The 23,762-nt window shown below is 38.0% G+C and overlaps 1 protein-coding gene across 10 annotated transcripts in view; it reads right to left on the bottom strand.

Annotated features, from left to right (window-relative positions):
* The window catches only part of cacna2d1.S (calcium channel, voltage-dependent, alpha 2/delta subunit 1 S homeolog), a 293,345-nt gene that overhangs the window by 135,714 nt on the left and 133,869 nt on the right, over positions 1-23,762 (bottom strand). For all 10 annotated transcript variants that reach the window (XM_041588485.1, XM_041588484.1, XM_041588482.1 and 7 more), the window contains exons 5-6: positions 10,826-10,870; positions 5,407-5,536 (exon numbers count right to left, since the gene is read on the bottom strand). In XM_041588485.1, coding sequence (XP_041444419.1) covers positions 5,407-5,536; positions 10,826-10,870 — 175 coding nt within the window. The remainder of the gene's footprint in view (positions 1-5,406; positions 5,537-10,825; positions 10,871-23,762) is intronic.

The following is a 23,762-nucleotide window of genomic DNA, read 5'->3' as shown; positions in this document are numbered from 1 at the left end:
CCTGTCTGACTATCCTGTGAACTCAGCCTGTACTGACCCAGCCTGTCTGGCCTTGCTTGAACTCTGCCTGTACTGACCTGACCTTGCTTGAACTCTGCCTGTACCAACCTGGCCTATCTGACCTTGCTTGGACTCTGCCTGTACTGACCTGGTCTGTCTGACCTTGCTTGAACTCTGCCTGGACCGACCCGGCCTGTCTGAGCATGCTGTTCCATTTGTTTCCTACTGAGTTGTGTGGCCTTCCATCTAAAATCCCCTTTGCTCATCCAGAACTCTTGCATGGCTCCTCTCTTTTTAAGACCTGGTGGCATCCGATTAGTGGAGGGCTCCTCCCGAAGTGAAAGGCAGCTGCTACAGGCAGAAGCAGAGCCAAGACCAGGGAGCCTCGCACTTGTTCTGGATTTAGGGTGCCGATCATGACATTGCCAAAGATCATTTACAGTTTTAATTTTGATTTATATCATGTTGCCTGTAGTTTAGCAACTCATAATGGATCATTTACTTAATGCTCCGCAATGTGAAAAGTGCAATTTTAGATGCAATCACCATTTTTGTTACCCATAATGCATCACCTTTTCCTACAAGGTATCATCATTTCATTTGCCAGGGTTAGTTGCACCAGAAGCAATTGTGCCCAATGTATTAAAATGTATGCACTTCAGTGTAAATCAGTATTTTCACTGAAAAGGAAACTAGCGATTGCTTGAAAAGGTGCAAAAAGGGTGTCAGAGGTGTGAAAATATGTAGTTTTGTCCATGAAACGGATACATTCAATAATGGAAAGGGTTGGATGCCCTTTTTTGCAAATGACAAAACACAAAACTGATATATACTGTACTCTTTGTTCAACCTTGATTCAATGTTCTAGTGCAGAAGGCATTTACGCTCCCTTCTGAGACAAATCAGAGACTGTTTCAGAAAGAGTTTTTCTTCTTCCTGTGTATCAGCTATACATTTCTGAACTTAACTAATTATAATGAACAAATATTGTAATGCGTGATATTTCATAGTTACCAAGCGAATTAAATCATTTGTTGATGCTTTGTAAAGTGCAATAAAAGCATAATTAAATTTCAACTGTCAAACTGACCACTGTAGAGCACAGTTTGGAGTCTGTGAATGAAATTTCAGATATACTGTACTCATCAAAGCAACTAGAAATACAAAAGTGACAAGTTGTTACTAGGGTTTCGAGATTAATGGATGATTGGAAGACATATAATGCAAAAAGCAGAGCTGCATTGATTAGAAAATGATTGCACATATCTTGCTTGATTCTTACAAAGGACAATGTGTTTTACCATGTCCTATGGTATTTCAGATGATCTAGTAACCCTTACTGTTCTGAAAAACATCGTTTGTATTTAACCGCTTAAAAGAAATAGCATTTTGCCATGTCCAGCATGCTTTATGTATCCTATTTTGCCATACCATAATTGTAAGACTCACCGGGAGATTGCCAAAATCCCTTACCTTCCAGCGCGTCTCTCCTCGGCTGCTGGTGCGCAGACGAGCACTACCGGGTCTTCGGCTCCACTGACGCTGAGCGTCATGACGTCACGGATAGGCGCCGGATTTTGAAAATTGCCGCCAAATCTTCTTTAAAAAGCCAATTTGCCATTTTGGAAGTGCCCAAGCTGGTTTCAGTTATCTGTTCCTGCCAAAGCGATTGTGATTTGAATTCCTGGTTTTGACTTCTGCCCGATTCCTGACTACGACTCCTGCTGCCTGCCTTGAACTCTTCGTCTGACTTCAACTACATCTTCTCTTAATCCCTGCTGGTACCTTACCTACGAACTTGTTACGCACTTCTTGTTGGCTTCCGCAGCAGAAAGGGCATCGGTGAATACCAGAACCCACAGGTACTATAGCTGAACAAGGTTTTTGATAATGTGTTCATTACAGTTAGCTTGGGCCCATTGTTCTAAGATTTCCAGACATCCTGGCATCAAGAAGACTCACGATTTTATCTCTAGATATTGCTGGTGGCCTTCTATGCTTAATGCTTAAAATGCTTGCATTGTGTGCGCACAACAGAAGACTCCTCATTCTCTGCCTTGTGGTCTCCTCCAACCCTTAGCTGTTCCTGCTCAACCCTGGCTTGATCTTGCCATGTACTTTATCATGGATTTGCCAAGGTCTTCGAATATGACTACTATTATGTTAGTCAATGACAGATTCTCTAAAGCTGGCCATAGACGCAAAGATCTATGATTTTCGGACCGTGTGTGGAGAGTCCCAACATTTTTCGTCCAGTGGAGATTGGTTGTTTGGTCGATCGGACAGGTTAAAAGATTTCTGTTGGCTGCCGGCAATATCTCTGCGTGTATTGCCGATCATATGATTTTCAGAGGGAGACTGTCCCTAGCTTTTGTGAGACATAACTTATGTACGATTGCAGTCAGGGACAGAACATCGGCTGATCTGTTCTTTTGTACTTTGATCGGAATGGTTAGTGGCAGGTCGGGAGATGGGGGAAGTACGATCGGATCTTTGCGTCTGTGGCCAGCTTTAGATGGCTCATTTTGTCCCTCTGAAGAAACTTCCATCTGCTGCTGGCTTGGCTCAAGTTTTCATTAAGGAGATTTTCCGTTTGCATGGTGTCCCACAGTCAATTGTGTCGGATCAGGGAGTGCAGTTTGTGTCCAAATTTTGGCAAATTGAACTTTTCTTCGGCTTATCATCCTCAAAGTAATGGGCAGATTGAAAGGAGCAATCACATCTTGGGACAGTTTTTACAATGCATTATCTCTCGAAACCAAGATGATTGGGTTGATCTTCTTCCTTGGGCTGAGTTTGCTCACAATAACTTACAACATGATTCACTGGGGTTTTCTCCGTTTTTCACTGTCTTCGGCTACAATCCTTCTGCTCTTCCACCTGAGGTTTCAAGATTGAGATTCCTGCGGCTGATGCTATTGTTTGTGATTTCAAGTACCATTTGGTCCAAAGCCCACCAATCTTTAATAAAAGCTTCATCTTCCCAGAAGATTGCGCCGACAAACATAGTTGTGCCAATCCCCTTTACCAGATTGGAGATTTTGTCTGGCTTTCAACAAAGCACATCAAGCTTTGTCTACCCTCTCCCAAGTTTGGTACTCAATATATGGGTCCATTCAAGATCAAGGAGGTACTGTAATTAATCCTGTATCTTTTTGTCTGGAACTTCCCTCCACCTTGAATATCTCCAATTCTTTTCATGTTTCCCTGCTCAAGCCTTTTGTCAGAAACAATTTTTCGGCTGATCAACTTCCTCCTGCTCCAATAATTCTTCATGATGACCAATAGTTTGAGGTTCAGGAGATCCTGGATTCCAGGAAGGTGAGAGGCAAGATCCAATATTTGGTCCATTGGAGGGGTTTTGGGCCTGAAGAGAGATCTTAAGTTAGAGCTGGTGACACCCATGCTCCTCGTCTGATCAGAGCCTTTCACAGGAAGTTTCCAGACAGGTTTTGGGAGCTCCCGGAGGGCACTCCTGAAGGGGGGGTGTACTGTAAGACGCACAGATTGCCGAAATCCCTTACCTCCTGACACGTCTCGCCTCCGCTGCTGGTGCGCACTTCCGTGTCTTCGGCTCCACTGATGCTGTCGACTCGACATGACTCGACCAGGACTCCTGCCTTGAACTCTTCATCTGACTTTGACTACGTCTTCTCTTAATCCCTGTCGGTACCTTGCCTACAAACTTGTTACGCACATTTTGTTGGCTTCCGCAGCAGAAAGTCCAGGGCCCCAAAAGGGGCGTCAGTGAATACCGGAACCCACATGATTCACCTGTGCATACGCAGGTACTATCGCTGAACAAGGTTTCTTAAAACGTGGTTGTTACAATAATGATTGCAATGAAAAACATATAAAAGTTACAAGGAAAGCTCCTTTGTCCAGCTACTATTTTTATTTTTGTCTAAGATTTAAACATTTCCTTCATTATTTTAAAAAAATAAATAAATAAGGGTAACAGTACAGTCAATTTTAATTGGTTTCTTTAAAATATAAATGATTGTACTTGTAAATGATTGTACTTGTAATCTTTTAGCTCAACATCTGGTTTATGTACCCTAGGATGAAGTTATGAAATAATTAAGGTATTAGCAAGAAAAGAAGTGGCATATTCTCATGCTCCACTACCTTATCTTTAAAACATGCTTATGGCAAATGTAATTAATTAATTCAGAGGGCAGTATTTACCTCATTATGACCATAACAATTATTTGTGTGTAATGTGGGCTTGTATTCCTTGTATACCATTTGAAAAGCACATTAAGAACATACTTTTTACACCATCCACTGCTACCTCTTGCCTGACACATTTCTACCTTTCAGCTACTTATGTCTTAAATTGAATCCCCGTTTTCCTCTGTGTTCCCGGAACACTCTCTAAATCTTTTCAAAGAGAAAGTCAGATCCTAGAAGATATCTTGTCTAGTCCAGTCCTGGCACTTAAGGGCAAATGCCCACACTTAAAGCACATGGCTTTAAGGGGCAGATTTATCAAAGTGTGAGATTAGAGCTCACCACAGAAAAAAAACTCATCCACTTTCTATTGATTACTATGGGATTTTTAGAATTATATTTATCAAATAGTGAACTCTATCTTTCACCCACTGATAAATGCAGTTCTAAAAATCTCCTAAGAATTAATAGAAACTGGATGCGTCACATTTTGACACATTTGATCTGTAATTTAGATTAATTTCTATTAATATTTTTATGCTTCTTATGTATTAATATTATGCTTGTCCTCACTAATTTTTTACAGTGCTGTGTACTCATGTAGCTGTTTATTTACTATATAAAGTTATACATACTTACATACCTGTACATTTTAACAGATAGCATTTCAGCTCCAAAAACAAATCAGAAAGGAAACTTGAAAAACACAAAAAAAGAAAAAGGCAACCATGGGCAATTTCCTTAAATTTTCTGCTGGCAAGATTCTAAACCATAGTGTTAAATAATCATAAACATGACGGTTCTCTGATGACAGTCATCAGCAGCAGCTAAAGAGTTAAGAAGGAAAAAGCACAGCTCATGAAATTCTTATGAGAATTCGCTGTAAGAGTTTTATCCTGACATTAATGATGCTGTAAGTGCCAGGACACTAACTAGCTAGTTTGCTTTGGAGAACTGGATATATCACAATAAATTAGATAAACTACTGTGAAACCTAGACCGATTCCACTTGGAAAGCTTAGCTCTTATACAAACAATATGAAAACAGAAGGGAACTGTGAACACAAATACATACTAGAAAAGATGGATTACAATCTTATGGTTAAGGACAAAAAAATAACCAAGAGACAGGAGTACAACAAACTTCCTTTTAACTGACAACATGTCTACTGGCTCACATACAAATGCAATAATTGTTATTAATGATGTGTAATAGTAAATAAAATAACTTACAGCCCTCGTAAATATCCGTAGGAATATGAACAGCAGAATGTTGGTAAGATGTATGTCGCTGAAACACAGGGTCATCTTGAAACACCGGCTTTATTTTTTGACTTCCAGTGTCACTGTCATTCTTCTCTGGCTAAAAATAAATTATGTTTTGATGAACAAAATCAGGAATTGATTATTTAAAATGATGGGTTTTTTTTCAATACAGGTGTGAGGGTTGTCAGTATCTGGGAAATTCTTCAATTCTATTCTGGTTTAAAAATCAGTTGTGCTGTGAAGCACACAGACTTTAAAAAAGTACAAAGTTGTATATCAAACAAAAAACATTACTTTATTCCACTGCAAGTAACAATGATCTTAGTGCAATCTAGACCTAATATTTCTATAAATTAGAAATGCATAACTAGGTTAAGAATGAGATTCTGTTTCATGTAAGACAAACTCTGCATTTTGAATTTACATAATAATATAGGCTTTTATATTTATAGCAACATTGTTTTTCTTAGGAATCAATAGAACCAAAATATCCGACTGCTCCAGCTCCCCGATACTCCCCTCGTCCAGGTGCTCAGTCCACAGTGTCCCCACTGTAAACACAACAAAACTCCACAGGCAGACGGCACTTCTGGATAATTTTATTTGGAAAGAGGCTGCTGTATACCGCCTAACGCATTGTATCCAGCTTATGAGTAAGGGATACAATCCCGAAACGCGTTAGGTGGTATACAGCAGCCTCTTTCCAAATAAAATTATCCAGAAGTGCCGTCTGCTTGCGGAGTTTTATTGTTTTTCTTAACTATATTACATCAAAAACAGAGAATCATTACAATTCATAATATTGTTTGGTTAAACCCTTCATTCACCAGTGATTTGCTTCACTGAGTAAGCAGCTTGATTGCTACTGTACATTTTTGGAAAATGGGTTTATACTTTAAGGTAAGCCTGGATTGAACACAATAATCTTCTGCAAAGGTGAAGACAATTAGAAATCTTAGTGCAACCAATTTCACTCTACAAGTGGGAAATGAAATTCAATAAATAATGGAATGGTAAACTCCCCCTGGAAGAAAGTTGAAAGATTAATTTTCTATCTAGAGAAAAGAAAATTTACTTTGTTTAAATCACATCCAGAAGAAAACTGAATTCTCTTTCTCTTCAGTATGTGCCAACTTTGCACACTGTCTGTGAAAATTGTGGCCCATTTTCTCTTATTTGTTCAAGTTAGTCTAATGAGATTTATGCCCTTCAGTTTTCATTTAGTTCCACAGATATTTAACTGGATTCAAATCAGGGCTCTATTCCACTGAAGGATAGTCACCCTCCTTTTCTGGAACAAGTCCAGTGTTACTTTGATCTTATGTTTTGGATTATTTTCCTGTTTAATTAGCATTGCTTTGTCTCTTTTTTAATGTATCCAGCACTATTTGTTCATATTTTAACAAGATGCAAGCCCTTTCCTGATGAAAAGTATCCCCACAAAATGATTATCGGCAAAAATTAGTAATAGATTTTTATTTGTGAGACTGCAGCAAAAATTTGACCCAACAAAAAAAAGTTGTCCTAAGAAAAAACACCCATTGACTTTAGTGCAATGGGACAAAAATTCTGAGACAAAAAAGTCGGCGAGAAAAAAAAAAATCAGTGACAAAAAAAGTCTCCACAAAAAAAAAACCCTATTGGCTTTAATGCATTTGGAGTAAGAAAAAAAAAGTTGCTCGTCTAAAAAAAAATGTTGCTGCTAAAAAATGTTTCACCTGTTACTTCAATACGTTTAGTGCGTATTTGAGGATGTGAGATGAGAGATTCGCTCATCACTATTTGTATCATCCAAACAAATGCTGCATTGTGAGAATGAAACAACATAAAATAGAATGTTAATTTACTAATTTCACAGGATATAAATATGAGGTCACGTTAGTGTGTAACATTGATAGCCAGAAGTCTAGACTTTATTACATTGTGGCTCAGTTAGCCCTTAGGGAATACTTCTACATCACAAAATAGAAAAAAACACTTCTACATCAAGAAATAGAAAAAATCAATTATCAGTAATGATACTCTAAATTCAAGAGGTTTCACAAAAGTATTACCAAGATTAAACCAGTTGCCATTAGGGACATTTGTACTGAAGTCACAAATTGGAAGCAATTATTAGTGGTACAGACATAGGCAGAGGGTGATTTTTCTGTTTGGGAAGGCTATGTACTTCCGTTGTGGGCACACTGACAAACATACAAATGGTTTAAAGGGGTTGTTCATCATTAAATTAACTTAAACTTAAGTAACTTTGCTTAGTATGATATAGAGAGTAACATTTTAAGATAGTTTGCAATTGGTTTTGTTTTATTTGTGTTTTTTTAGTTATTTAGCTCTTTATTCAGTAGCTCTCCAGTTTGCACTTTCAGCAATCTATATGGTTGCTAGGATCTAAATGTACCTAGCAACCATGCATTGATTTGATTTAGAGACTAGAATATGAATAGGCCTGAATAGAAAGATGAGTAATAAATAATAAGTAGCAACAACAATACATTTGTAGCCTTACAGAGCATTTATTTTTTTAGATGGGGTCAGTGACCCCCATTTGAAAGCTGGAAAGAGTCAGAAGAGTGCAAATAATTCAAAAACTATAAGAAATAGAAAATGAAGACCAATTTAACAGTTGCTTCTATAACATACTAAAAGTTAACTTAAAGTTGAACCAACCCTCTAATACAGTGTTAGCAGTTTATAGGCATTCTTTTAGCCCAGCAACTTCAGGGTAGTTAAACATATAGCAAAAATGTTAAAAAGGTTTTTGGTAGGTTAATTATCCTCCTCATATCTAGCTAGGATTGAGTTGCCCATTTAAATTAACATTAGTAAAAGCAGCCCTTTAGGCAGTGCTCCTTAGACATATTAATGTTGCTACACACATAACCTGGAAACCACTAAGAGGCAGTAAAAACAAAATTAACCCCTCTGTCATCCAGTTCCTCAGCTCCCTCTAAATATTATATGGTGCCATATCAAGATGGACTCCTGAAGCCCCACAGGGTTCCCAACAGTCTCAGTTGTACATTGCAATAGTCCAAAACACTTTTGCAAGACGAATCAATCCCTTAGGGCAACTACATCTTTACCACATTAGCCAACAGATTCATCTATGACCCAAAACCCCTTGTATTTGCCAATTGCCATAGCTTTAGCAGAGCCATAGGAGATAAACCATATTCTCACAGCAACATTAAAATGTTTAGCCCCATTGCTATTTATTCAGCAACATATTTTATTAATGCCACCCACCAGCCCCACTGTCTGCAGATGCAATGTGCTCATTTGTAACTTCTGATCACTAGATAACAGCTTTCAGCATTAAGAGGCTCCATTCTATTGCATTCTATTGCACTGGTTTCCTGATCTGCGGCTCTTGCCTGTAGCTCCTCCCCCACTGGGCGGGCTAAGCTTTCACAGGGAAGGAGTTCAGAGCTACAGACAGAGGTAAGAAGTAACGTACTACAGCCATGGGGGTGGGGTTTAGGTGACAGATACTTAAGAACAACCTTCTTCAGGATGTGCTCGCTTCCCATTTTATCGCTCTAATCTGCATGCAATACAGGGTAGGCAAGTCTTTAACAGAAACGTACAGTGTACCATTACAGACACTGCACTGGATTTTGGTTTGGGGAGGCTTAGCCTCCCCAAGCCTTCATTAAGATCCGCCCATGGGTACAGAAGCAAAGTTTGGAGGAAAATTTGCTGCCAATGTATATATAAACAGTTGCCTACTTAATTTTAGTTAGAAAATGTTTTAAAAAAATGGTATGCTCAATGCAGATTGCTTAGCACACCAAAGAGCAATTGTATGTACAACAATGCAGGCTTAATTAATGTTGGCACCATGGATTTGAATGAACAAAGATAAAATGCAATAACAGCCTAGAGATGCGTTAGTGATATATGAGAAAAAGAAACTATACCCTATGGTAAAGGAAAAGGCCAAACATTGTATAATAAAAATCATTGAAATATTTTGTAAAAAAATGAATCCATAAAATGTTACCTTTTTTTTTTTTTTTTTTACAAGGCCTACATTGAATTTCCTTACAAATACAGCCAATGTATTCTGTAAATGACAATACTAAAAGTTTTAATTTTTTCCTTTATTATCTAAATTAGTATGCTCAACATCCTACTCACTTCCTTGGTTGTTTTCTGCTGTCTGCTTTTCTTTCCTTTTCTTTTCTTGTTTATCTCTCCTGCTTTGCTTCACTATTTTTCTACTTGTTCAAGCATTTCTTCTCTGTTGTTTTACCTTTTGTTCTGTTCCCTTATTTTAATCATTGCGCTACCATGTTCCTTCTTCCTTACTCCCAGGCATCTTTCTGCCCTTGCATAATCATTTATTCTCTCCTTTGTCAGGTTTTGTGGAACTCACAGCAGGATGGCACAGTGGCAATTCCATGTATAAATATCCCCATAACTCATAGCAGGATGGCACAATTGCACATTTAGGCAATGAATGGGATAAACACCACAAGTCAGTGCAATAAATGTGATTTGTATCCTTACCAGTTCTGAGGTCCCACATTTTTTCTACACCAATAGTCTGGGGGGGAGGGGGGCAATCTGCAGCACAAAGTACAGAATCCATCCATGATCCTGCCTGTCAGCCTCGACGCAACATCATACAGTGGCATCAATTTCCGTGCCTAGCATTGGATGTCAGGTAGCGGAGGTAATGAAGGGCATTTAAGTGCACAAATGAATGTGCTCACTTGCATGAACTTGCACCCCGTTCACCCCCCTCAGCCTGCCACGATCTTTAGCTGTAAAGGCAGCAAGGCAGTCTTACTTTACCTCCTGGGACAGGCCCCAACGGGGGTGCAGGGGCCATGGACCCTGGTGCAGCTGCACCCCATTGTACCCCTGGTAGTTATGCCACTGAATAGCAGCCTACTTGACTATATAGTGGCTTATTTATTTTTGAGCTTCAAAAAACAACTTTTATACATTTTCTACTTACTGTAATTACTTTCACTTTTTAGCATTACTTGATGGGTGAATTTATTCACCAGCCATGGATTCACTGCAAAATTCCGAAAAAAATGCCCATAAGAAAATACGGCCATTGATTTTAATGTCTTTTTCAGCAAGAAAGATTGTCACATACTGCTTTCTTTTGTACATCAAGAAGCTATATTACATCACGAATTGTCAGACTAGTTCTCATGAAAAAACTTATTTCAGTCTTTTAAAACATATCTTATTAGCTATTTGGTTAGGCTTACATATCAATTTGTGTCCTAATGCATTATAAGACTTAGTTAACCAAACAAATAGTATTCATTAAAAAAAAAACATTTAAAAAAAAATAAAACACAATATCTTATTTTATTGCAGCAATAAAATGGTATTCAATTAAAAGTAATCAATTACTTACATCCGTCTGATCATCCTTTGCATTGTAGTAAACTATGTTATTACTCTGTGGAAGAGAAATTAGAAAATGAGAAATGTTTACCACTGAAGCATTTTTCTTTTATTTATAGAAACACAGTATGAACAAATACTAAAACCTCTACTGCATGTTTGCCTTTAAAACATGAATAATTTGTGGCTGAAAAAAAGAGCAAATCTATATTTGGAACTCCTTTATTAAAACTATATATCAAATGGTGGAAATGAGCTAATAAAAAAAAATTATTAAAGACATTTGTTCTGAAAATGTAAAAGAACTATCTACAAGTCTGGGTTTCAAAAATAGTATTTTATTATGGGGGTTGTTAATCTTTCATGGTCCCACAAAGTAGATAATTATTTCCTCGTTAAAGGAAAAACATAATGAAAGATGATTTGAGTAGGCTGTTTAAATAAATAAATGAAGACATTCAAGTTAACAAAATGCGAAAATTAATTTATCAAAGTCCACATCTAAGCGATATCATCTTAGCTATGCTATCCATGGAGTTCTTGTGGAAAGTGCTTCACTGTAAGGGGAAAATATGCCAGGCAAGCCATTTGCACCTCTTGGTAGAACTACAGAAGGCATGGGTTACAGAAGTCATGAGTTGAAATTTCCCCTGAATATCTTCATAAACTAACAGGTAGCATGCCAAATGCCTGAAAAGATGTAACTGCTGGAAATGGAGGATTATTTGATGGATGTGAATAAAATACTTATATGAATTAAAAAAAAATCTTAAGACGTTATCAAGATTTTCCTGATATAATTTCAAATGACTTTAATGCTACATGTACCTTGATTAATACAAATATTAGTATAAAAAACATCCAACAATAAACATTTCAGGGAATTGTAAACTTATGAACACTAATGTACAGTAGATGCTGAAAATCAAGCAATAAAATTCACAGATCTTAAGATCTTAAGAAGGCATTACATTACAGCTGGGGCTCATCTGGAATATTGTTTATGGCAGACACAACCATGCTCTCCCCACCAAAATGAATGGTGGTCAAAGTGCTTAGTTTGAATCATATACTCAAATTGTATTGTGATATAATGGTATAAAAATTAATTACAAAAAAAAAAAAAAAAGCATGATTTCAATTACCAGTTCCTGAAGAAATGAAAGGGATGACAATAACATTCTCAAATAGGGATGGGTAAAATAATTAGAATATATCTTAAATCAAACTAACAGAAGACAAATTAAAGTAGTTGAAGTGACTGATAATCCAATTATCGGGAAACTTGCTTTTGCAACTATTTTGATATGAATCTCATGCAATCCGTATTCCCAAAGCAGTAATCAATAGCAATAAATATAGGCAAGAAAGCCTCTTTCATTATTCTAACTGTAAAAAGCTGATTACTTACTATGATATACTGCACTGGGGCAAATCTAAATGGTTTAATAAAAACCTTTAGCACTTCAAATGCTCCTAAACAGCTCAACAAGTGGAGAAATGCTTGAAATTGTAGTTTTGCAAAACATATTGGGGCTCATTTATTAAAGCAACGCAGCGCATAAGTGGACGCAAAAGATTGTCTGCGCCATCACAAGCATGATCGCTAATATATTTGCGTGATATTGCGCATAACACAGAGCTTTTGCGATGGTTTTGTTTATGCGCATTGCGCAAAAGATTGGGCATTTATGTCGCAAACGATGCCGTGGTTGTTAGGGGCGTGGCTGTGGGCGTGGCTACAATGCGCTTGCACTGCGGCCGTCGCAGATTTGCGTCTGTATATGTGCAAAACTGCACCCGGGCAACAGCACCACAATTTTTACGACTCCCTCTTCGTGGCGTAATAGTAACGCTCTTCAAAATGCGCATTCCTGCCCAGCTGCGCTAGTATATTCACATTTTTGCGTTTCATGTTGCTTAAAAGAGAATTTTATATATGTGTGCAGAGCCACACTGCTAAACTGGGTTCTGGCAAATACAATGGTGCTGCTGTTGGTGGGGATGTTTGTTTACTCAAAGTTTACTCAAAGATGAACAACCCCTGTAAAGTGCATTTTAACCACGCCTTCCACCCAACATGTTTATATTGACCAAGGTTCCTTTAAGGGTATCAGGTAGGCTAAACACCTTTGCAACCAAACAAATATTAGCACAGAAACAAATGCAGATGCGTCTAAGTGAACGCAATATGCGCAATATGTGACGCAACTAATTAAAGCAGCGCATTCATACATGAGCACAACTAATCCTTACCTTTGCGGTATCTTCCTGTGCGCACAATTTATTATAAGCACTGCGACAGCTGATACGCAGTTTCACACGTCGCACCTGTCTGTGTCTACATTAGCGCACAAATTGCACTGTTAAGGTATCGTGCACTACATTATTAAATACTCGCATGCGCTGGGCAAATGTAAGGCCACTGCGCTCTTTTTAGCGCTGCGCTGCGTTAATAAATGAGCCCCATTGACGCTAAATATGCCTGCCCCTGACCATTAAAGTCTTTACAGATTACAAGCATTTTGTAGTTTTGGTAAACTTATTTGTTTTGGTGTGGGTTTTTTTTATGTGAAAAGTAGTTTAGTAGAAAGTATAGTGTAAGGGGCAGATTTACATAGGGTTGAATATCGAGGGTAAATTAACCCTCAATATTCGACTGCCGAATGTAAATCCTTCGACTTTGAATATCGAAGTCGAAGGATTTACCACAAATAGTTTGATCGAACGATCAAACTAAAAATCGATTAAATCAGATTAAATCCTTCGATTGCTCTATTCGAAGGATTTTAATCCATCGATCGAACGATTTTTCTCCGACCTACAAATTGCTAGAAAGCCTATGGGGGCCTTCCCCGTAGGCTAACATTGCACCTCGGTAGGTTTTAGGTGGCGAAGTAGGGGGTCAAAGTTTTTTTTAAAGAGACAGTACTTCGACTATCGAATGGTCGAATAGTCGAACGATTTTTAATTCGAATTCGTTCGATTCGAATTCGAAGCCGTAGTCGGAGGTCTAAATAGCCAATTCGATGGTAGAAGTAGCCAAAAAAATATTCAAAATTCGAAGTTTTTTTTATTCTATTCCTTCACTGGAGCTAAGTAAATGGGCCCCTAAATGTTCTAAAAGACAAGAAGACAAGAAGTAGCACATGGAATTGTATTTGTTTTTACAACTAATGGGCCTGTTGCATTCTACACTACCATCAGAGACATTTTTTTATTATAATTGGTTTCTATCAGAGCAGTGGTGTTAAAATGGATACCAAGCATGTATATTAGAAGAATCTTCTTTTGACCTAGTAATTGCCAATTCATCCACCTGTTCCGGGAACCAAGAAGCTGTGATCAGAAGCAATTTTCACTTCAGCATGAAACACAGCCACATCAAATGTTTCAAAAGCTTTTGTTTCTGATTTTTTAATTTTAATGATTTTAATACAAATTGAAGGACACTGGTATATGTTCTTTGAATATTTACTAGTTATTTACTAGTTAGCAAGTTCAGAGGTTTAACTTTTACTCTTACCTGTTATTTTTAATGTAGTTATACATCTTATAGTATATATGTACAAAGGGTGCACAACTAGTCTGTCTACAAAGTTAAAAAAAAATAATTTACAATATTGAATTTTGCAGCATTTTGTGATATTGACAAAAACCAAATAGATGTTACATAATGAAGTGAGAACTTTGCTACAGTCTAGTGAGTAAAATTAACCAATCAATTAAATGTTTACTTTCAGCATTCTAAAACCGTGTAACAAAAGCTAACAGCCAAATTGGACTTTAGGGATTACAAGACAAAGGCACATTTTGTTCCTGTTACTTTATGAACCCCCATTCTCTGCTGGTATATTTATACTTGCAGAAAAATTACTCATGTGCCATTAAAATAATTTAAACCTATCTTTATAATATAACCTAATAATTTGGAAATTGTGGAAACGCTGTATGCAGACCACGGGAAAACAAATATGTTTAAATATAAATAATATTTATTCAGTCAAATCATTGAAATATGTTGCTCTCTCTCTTCTAGATCAAACAACTTCTGGTGTCTCTCAGTCACATTCTGATAATTTGTGAACATAAGGAAAAATTGAGGACATAATCACAGCATAGAACATATCTAGTTATAAAATGATCAAAAAGTAGAATCCCTTTTTGAAAAGGAGACATTTCAAGTGGGATAACTATAATTGCAAAATATCTGTTTGGGGAAATCAGAGCAATTACTGCAAGTATTCTTTAACTTTCTTATTTTCCCTTAAACCCATGGGAGGGAGGATTGTGTCACAGGTCACGAAGCCAAAAAGAATGAATGATTGATCCTATTTTTTTACAATTCAGCATGAAAAAATACCTTTGCCAGGAATAACAAATGGACATAATTACTGCATGACTGGACACTACTAAACAACCTACAATGAACAGCAACCAGCTTGGTGTATAAGGTCAATACTTCATCTTTCACACAGTTCAAGTATGCAGGTGAGAAAAGCCCTGGAGTAATAAGCACAGTTGAGGCATGACAAGGAATCTAAATGACCAACAGCCAGATTGCACTGGTTTATGTTTAAAGATTGGCAGAATCAGATGCAGCTGTGATTGAGTAGGAATGATTTAAGGTAGGGGAAAACAGGGCTGGGGTGGAGAAAGAGAGGGGTGTGATGTGATGGGATGAAGACATTCACTTTCTTATCTTCTGAGCATGTAGAAACAACCCACCCTCCCCTTTTTTGCATATTATGCAAAAATGTCAGGGTTTTTTTTCTTCTTGTTCTCATATTATCTATTAATAACGGACTGTGGATGTTTCTGTACCTTTATACAATATATCTCTGGATCAAAATAGTGGATATATGATAATGGTTTTTATTTGGCACAGTAGTGGTAGGACTTTGCCAGAGTACTGCACAGGAGATTTTAGAAGAGGGAGATAAATATGTTTTCTCCTGTGACTGCACTGTGGGTTTATTGATACAGATACTGTTTGTGCTAGGTGACAGCCTGCTTTGGTTTCCTATCATCGACACACTGCAGATTCAGGGCCGCCAGGAGGGCTGCTAAACTTCTCACATGGTGGGAGATGCAGCTCCTGCTCATAGCAGATTTGGGTACCATCCTCTCTGTAGGTAGAGGCAGCCTAATACTCAGTGGTATATAATGACCTAGTACTGATCTCAAGTCTTGACTTAGGAATGGCAGAGCATAGTAGTGATCTCTTATGGAATTCAGCTTTGAATGTTGCCTTTGGTTAGGCCGGCAAGGTCCTATTTATTTGATAAAATGTGATTAAATGTGGCTATTTTACCCCATTTCGGGCTTCTGCTGTTTTATTAAGGTATGTAACAATGGGGTTCAGAAGGCGAAGGGTCAATTGAGGAGTCCTCTTGTCATGTAGGCAGTCCATTATAACTTGTTTATATTTAGACAGAGAGAGAAAGCAAACACAACAGAAAGATAAGCAGCCATACTTATGTATATGCAACTGGATTTTCTTCAGAACGCTAATTATGACTACAGGGGAAAAGTTTTTTTTTTAGTGCTTGATTATACTTTTTATCCTGTTTCCATCTCAACATATTTCTATAAAATAGAACAAGCCCAATTGTGTGAAGCTAGATAGTGACTTTCAAGTTCTGCTTACATGTAAAATAAAGCAACTTCAAGGGGTTAAATCATTCTATGTTTGGCATACACTGTGCAGTTTTCTGCTGCCCTTGCTAATGGTCTGGTGCTCCTGGACCATGTCTTAGATTTGGTCATTCACGCTTTATCAACTGATATACTGTTAGTTATGCATTATTGTATCTCATATGTAAAAAATTATATGTCTTTGTGGTTTAGTTGTCCTTCTGCATGACTAAATACCATGTGTTGCACATGAAGGAAATAAGGAATTCAAACAGCTAATTGTTTTACTTATAAAATAGTATTTTTTTTTCTTATTCCAGAAATGGCATCATTCATTAAACTCAAAGTAGTCAGTAGTTCCAATTCAGGCAAAAAATAAGGTATATTGCCTGTTCAGGTATCATTTAACTAGAGAACAAGGATCTAAGTTTTAAACCAAGCCACTCTGCAGTTAAAAGTCATGAATTTGTGCTGAGGTGTTTTACATGAAGTTTAAAGGAGAAGGAAAGGTTAAAACTAAGTAAGCCTTATCAGAAAGGTCCATCTAAATATACCAGTAAACCCCCAAAGTAATGTTGCTCTGAGTCCCCTGTCAAAAGAAACACTGCATTTCTTTCCTTCTATTGTGTACACATGGGCTTCTGTATCAGACTTCCTGCCTTCAGCTTAAACCTCATTGCCCTGGGCAAGAGCATGCTCAGTTTGCTCCTCTCCCCCCACCCCTCCCTTCTCTACTGTAATCTGAGCCCAGAGCAGGGAGAGACTCAGGCAGGAAGTGATGTCACACCACATTAATACTGCAGCTCCTATCCTAAACAAACAGAGAGCTTCTAGAGCTTTTTACTCAGGTATGGTAAAACATTCTACAGAATAAATATAGCATTCTAGCTTGCACTTTTGCAGGTAATCTATTGGCAATAAAATGCCTCTGTAGCTTTCCTTCTCCTTTAATACAAGTTGAGATCTCAAAATATACTTTAGAAGAACTAAATGAACTATTGATTGAGACAGCAAAGCTTCATGACATCAAATTAGTTAACTTCATATAATAGTTAACAGAGATCTATATTGTACCTTCAAGAGAACAAATTATGTAACCCTGCAAATGCCAGTAAAGCTACAAATGCAAGAGGACATTAGAAGGATATGACCAGGAGCATGCACAATGCATAGGAATTTCAATAGGCTTGTACACAGAAAATCCACATCTTGAGCACGTTTTGTCTCATGTACTGTAAGCAGGAAATATTTCTGTATGCTTGTATATTTTTATTGCAAAGCCCTGTACATTAAAACAACACATTATAGGACATATAGGAAACAAGACAATAATATTAGGCTGCTGACTGGAAAAAGCAACTAAAAGCAAACAAATCAACTGAAAAGGATAAGTATTTGTTATTAACTTATTTTATAGTAAGGTTTTATATTTAAATACTGTGGTTTAATTTTGTATAGTTTTTTTCTGTCTTGGGTGCTAAATAGCAAAGTTTGGTGTGCTATTGTGCTTACAGCAAGTTTGTCATAACCTGCTCTACTTTGCAGTTAGTTTTTCCTCAGTTTGAGTGGGTGGGGTTTGATTACTTGCACCAGAACAAACTGTATAAATAGAACCCCTGGGACTCCAGTAGGGCTTGCTCTAGTGTTTAGCTGCTCTGTAAGTTCGGGATCTGTAAGTGGAGTTAAAAACACCGGAGTTTCAAACTAAAGGAGGTTCAAACTAGGTCAAAAGTTTTTTCTAAACCCTAATTTTCTTTTATTCCTGTTTTGATCTGTAACTGGGACAATGAGCCCTAGCAAGATTGAAGGACTGACCCAGTGAACATTCTGCCATATGTATGCAGATTTGAAACAAGAGATCCAAACTGCTTACCTCTGTGGTGAATGTGAGCAAACACTGCGGTTGATTGACAATCTTGAAAGGAGTCTCTCGCTCATTGAGCAGGACCTAGCGGGGTCAGATAGTTTGGTGGGAACAGAACAGCATCAGGATGTTGAGGCAGCTAGCTGGGCAAAAGGAAAAAGAAGGCTGATCTGGGGTTTGTGCATCCCATCAGATTCGCCAGATTGTGTGAAGAAGATGGGAGTGTGAACTCTGGATTGGCAATTCTAGATGGGGCTGACCCGTTTCTCTAGTAGTGGTGCGGAGGAGAGCAGAGTCAGGCCTAAGCAGATTGTGGTTGTAAGGGATTCAATTATTAGGAAAGTGGATAGGGTAATTGTCATCCGGATCACTACAACGAACAGTTTGCTGTCTTCCTGGTGCCAGAGTGTGGCATGTGGTTGATCGGGTAGACAAATTATTGGGTGGGGCTGGGCATGACCCAACTGTCTTAGTACATATCGGTACTAATGACAAAATAGATGGTAGATGGAAGACCTTAAAGAATGATTTCAGGGATCAAGGCTTTAAGATTAAGGGAAGGTCTTGCCACGTGCAAGTTTAGGAAGACAATGGGAGCTAAATGTGTGGCTCAAGTCTTGGTGTAGGAAGGAAGGGTTTGGGTTCCTAAAGCACTGGGCTGATTTTTCCTTGGGGTACAACTTATACAGTCATGACGGATTGCACCTAAACGGAAGGGGGTCCACTGTGCTAGGGGAAAGAATGGCCAAGAGGTTGGAGGATTGTTTAAACTAGGCAAGAGGGGGTTGGGTGAGAAAAGAATTATGGGGAAGCTAGGGTATATGGGTCAGTGGGATTAGTAAGGGGTCATGGGGGAGGAGTGAGGGGGGCATACAGTTTACCAGCTAAGGAGGTCCCTCTGTTACAAGGAAAACAGAATAATACTCACTTAACATACAATTCTCAACTAAGTAATGCAAATTTAAAAAGTAAAAGTAGTAACCTCTGCTGTATGCTGGCAAAGGCACAGAGTTTGTCAGGTAAAATGGGAGACCTAGAATTAATTGCATGCTTTAAAAATTATGATATAATTGGTACCACTGAGACCTTGTGGGATGAAACATGTGACTGGACTGTTCAAATGGTTACACCCTTTTTAGGAGGAACAGAGGGATTAAAAAGGATAGAGGAGTGTGTTCGTATGTAAAGCCTGAATTAAAGCCATGCACTAAAGAAATAACCATAGCTGGCACTGGTGAGGGTGTAGAATCCCTCTGGGTAGAGATTTTGACTGGACAAAAGGTTACAAAGAAAATCATCATTGGTGTATACGATAAACTACCTTGTATAAGTGACGAGTATGAAGCCCAGCTACTCTTACAAATAGAAGCGGCCTCACAACTGGGTCAAGTTATTACTATGGGTGACTTCAATTATCCAGACATTGACTTGGGTAATGGGGTTGCCAAGACAAAAAAAGCTAGTAGGTTTGTAAATATGCTCGTTCAAGAACCTACTAGGAATAACTCTCTTTTTGGATCTTGTAATAACTAATAATACTGAACTCATCTCTAGCATTTGTGTGGGTGAGCATTTTGGGAATAGTGATCATAACATGGTCTCCTTTGAGATTCTGTTGCAGAAGCAATTCTATAAGGGAGTAACTAAAACACTAAATTTCAGACGTGCAAACTTTGACAGTATAAGGGCATCTCTGCAACATATTAAGTGGGAAATGCTTTTCACAGGGTTAAACAGAACAAAAACGGGAAGTCTTTAAAATGCTGCTTAATAAATATACGTACATGTCAGTATATTCCACTTGTAAGCAAGGAATTTCGTTGCAAAGCAAAACCTTTTTGGTTCAATAGAAGTGTTGATGTTGAGGTGGGTAATAAAAAAGAATCCAAAATTGATTTTTAAATATGTTAATATTACTAGGGGTAGGACCATTAATATCAGAGGGGGGGGTCAGCTGGTCTAAAAACTATAGGCCAGTTAGTCTGACGTCAGTGGTAGGAAAGCTTTTCAAAGGGTTAATATAGGATAAGATACTGGACTTCATAGCAAATAACAATACTATGAGTTCATGCCAGCATGGTTTTATGCGTAATAGATCTTGCCAAAGTAACTTAATTTCTTTTTATGAGAAGGTAAGCAGGGACCTCGATTTTGGGATGGCAGTGGATGTGATTTACTTAGACTTTGCTAAAGTGTTTGATACAGGGCCACACAGGTGGTTACTGGTTAAATTAAGGAATGTTGGTGTGGAACATAGTATTTGTACCTGGATAGAGAACTGGCTAAAAGATAGACTACAAAGAGTGGTGGTAAATGGACCAGTGTTGTTAGTGGAGTACTGCAGGGCTGTGTACTTGCTCACTTGCTTTTCAACTTGTTTATTAATGACCTGGGCATTGAAAGTACGGTTTCTATTTTTGCAGAGGATACTAAATTGTTCAGAACTATAGGTTCTATGAATGATGCTGCCACTCTGCAGAGTGATTTGTCTAGGTTGAGAAACTGGGAAGCAAGCTGGAAAATGAGGTTCAATGTTGATAAATGCAAGGTAATGCACTTTGGCGAAAATAATATAAATGCAAGTTATGCACTAAATGGCAGTATGTTGGGAATTTCCTTTAGTGAGAAGGCTCTTGGGGTTTTTATAGATAACAAGTTGTCTAATTCTGGGCAATGCCATTGGCTACTAAAGCAAATAAAGTTCTGTCTTCCATAAAAAAGGACATTAAGTCAAGGGATCAAAACATAATTATGCCTCTTTATAGGTCCCTGGTAAGGCCCTCATCTGGAGAATGCAGTTTTGGACTCCAGTCCTTCAGAGGGATATAAATGAGCTGGAGAGAGTGCAGAGACGTGCAACTAAACTGGTTAGGGGGATGGAAGACTTAAATTATGAGGGTAGACTGTCAAGGTTGGGGTTGTTTTCTCTGGAAAAAAGGTGCTTACACTTTACAAACACATTGGAAGACAGTATAGATAAATAGCAGGGGACCTTTTTACCCATAAAGAGGATCACCCTACCAGAAGCCACCCATTCAAACTAGAAGAAAAGAACTTTCATTTGAAGCAACGTAGGGGGTTCTTCACATTGAGGACAGTGAGGTTGTGGAATGCACTGCCGGGTGATGTTGTGTTGGCTGATTCTGTTAATGCCTTTAAGAGTGGATTGGATGATTTCTTGGACAGACATAATATCAAAGGCTATTGTGATACTAAACTCTATAGTTAGTATAGGTATAGTCATATATAATTTATATAAAAGTATGGAGGGGTGTGTGTAAGGATGCTGGGTTTTCATTTGTAGATGTTGAACTTGATGGACTTTGTCCTTTTACAACCAGATTTAACTATGTAACTATTACATTAATGCATAATAAGATGTTCAACTAAAACACAGAAAATGAGGAGTTGTTTTGTAAACTTATTGACATTTATTAAAGTTCAATGTTTTACTGGTAAATTGCAAGTTGTTGTGTTGTTTTGTTTTTTTAATATATGCAAGTTTTGTCTGAAATACTTTTGTTTTTCCAAATGTGGTACTTTTACAGGCTTTCTAAAACTTTTTACAGCCTTTGTCTAAAAATCAAAACCTTACTCACCTGCCAAAGCAATTCCCCACTTCCTATATTTTTCTAAAAAAAGTGTTCTCTAGTTTTAAACAGTTGAATACCATATCATCCTATGGGTTAAAACTTCCAAGTCTGCACCTATTTCAGTCACCCCAAGTGGGAAAGTGAGGTTCAGAGGCCAGAATATATGTAAACAGCCAATATATTAGAAATATAGTAACTGCTTAAGAAGCAAGTGGCAGCACTCCTTGAGTATCTTCAGGCATAAGCAGCTGTTTTTGCCTCAAAGGATACAAATGTGGTATATGTATGTCTTTGAACAAGTTAATTTGCCACTTTACAGTTATGCCACTGATGAACTAGTGGAAAATAAAAAAATTTTGTGGCAGGAATGAGCTTCAGCTGTACAAATGTTAGAATATGCACATATGATTTATTGTGTAAAATGTAATTAAAATATGGATGTATTTGAATACTAAGAAAAAACAATCATACAAGTAAAAGGAATTATACTGTTATATTGAATAATTTTCTTTTACTTCTTGTTAAACAGTAAACATTGCAAACAATAATGGCAACATTTCTCTGAACATAATATTAACCCTTTAAGTGCCACCCCACGTAGAATCTACGTTCTGTGGGGATGGCACTTGAAATGCCACAGAACGTAGATTCTACGTTCTGCAGCATTTCAGGGTTAGGGAACGGAGGAGCGGCTTTTCAAGCCGCTTGCTCCGTTCCTCTTCGTTCCCCAGCCCCCAGGCAACGAGCAGGGGCCGGGAACGAGTGGCCCCTGAGGCGCGATCGCCCAGGGGCCCCAAATGCAGCAGCAGACACGTGCACACTGCGTGTCCTGCTGCTGCTTTCACTTCCTGAGCCGAAGCTCCGCCCCCTCTCAACGGATCTTCCTGGGTGATGCAGCATTTTCTTCCTCCAGCCCTGCACAACGATCTGGACCTGCTTCCCCCAGGTTAGTGCCCATCCACACACAGAAACACACACAAACACACAAACACACACTTATTTTCCCATTACACACTTACATTCACACTTACACACAATCACATAAATTTTTGGGGGATCAGGGGGTCACACACATTCACAGCACCCCCACACGCTTGCACACACACACAACATGCAATTGGTCAGTTGTACACACACACACATACACACTTGCACTGTTGTGTATTTTTTTTTTTTTTTCTTATCGCATCGTCTGTTTTTTTTGCTGAAAAAACTTTTATTGCCATTGCGAATAGCGTATTCGCTAATTGCACTGCGCAATACCTTTTGTATGTTATTTTGGTGATTATACTGCAATTTGGGTGATTTTGGGGCATTTTTAGACATTTTATTGCATGTTTTGCCATTTTATTACATTTTCAGCTTTGCAAAGGTGTTGTTCCCCTTTTTCTGTCTGTAAAACCTATTTGGCCATGCTAAAATTATCAAAAATTGATTCTGACTGCTGATTACAGTAGGCGAAAAAAAAAAAAGCATTGATTTTTGCGGTTTTGTTGGATTTTAGGGATTTTTGTTACTTCATTTTGACCTTGGAAATTTTGTCTGCTATATAACCATTTGGAGGTCTCTGTGTACAAAATAGTTTGGTAAATCTTTTCATATCAGGCATCAAACTGTTCAGTACACTCCTTGCTTTCATATTTAGGATGACTTTTGCTGGTACGTTACAAAATGTGGGGTATATAATGGGGTAAAATGCAAGCTTTGTGACTATTTTCAGAATTTCCATAAAAAGCGTTATGTTTAGCATTGCTTTGCGGTTTTGTAGTTTGCAGTAGAAAATTGTAATTACCTGCTTTAGATTCGTCTGAATGTGTACTTTCAGAAAATATATGGGTTTCTAGGGTCTCCAT

The sequence above is a fragment of the Xenopus laevis genome, chromosome 3S (assembly GCF_017654675.1).
Source record: "Xenopus laevis strain J_2021 chromosome 3S, Xenopus_laevis_v10.1, whole genome shotgun sequence".
Classification (NCBI taxonomy): Eukaryota; Metazoa; Chordata; class Amphibia; order Anura; family Pipidae; genus Xenopus; species Xenopus laevis.
This window is presented reverse-complemented; position numbering and strand designations above follow the sequence as displayed.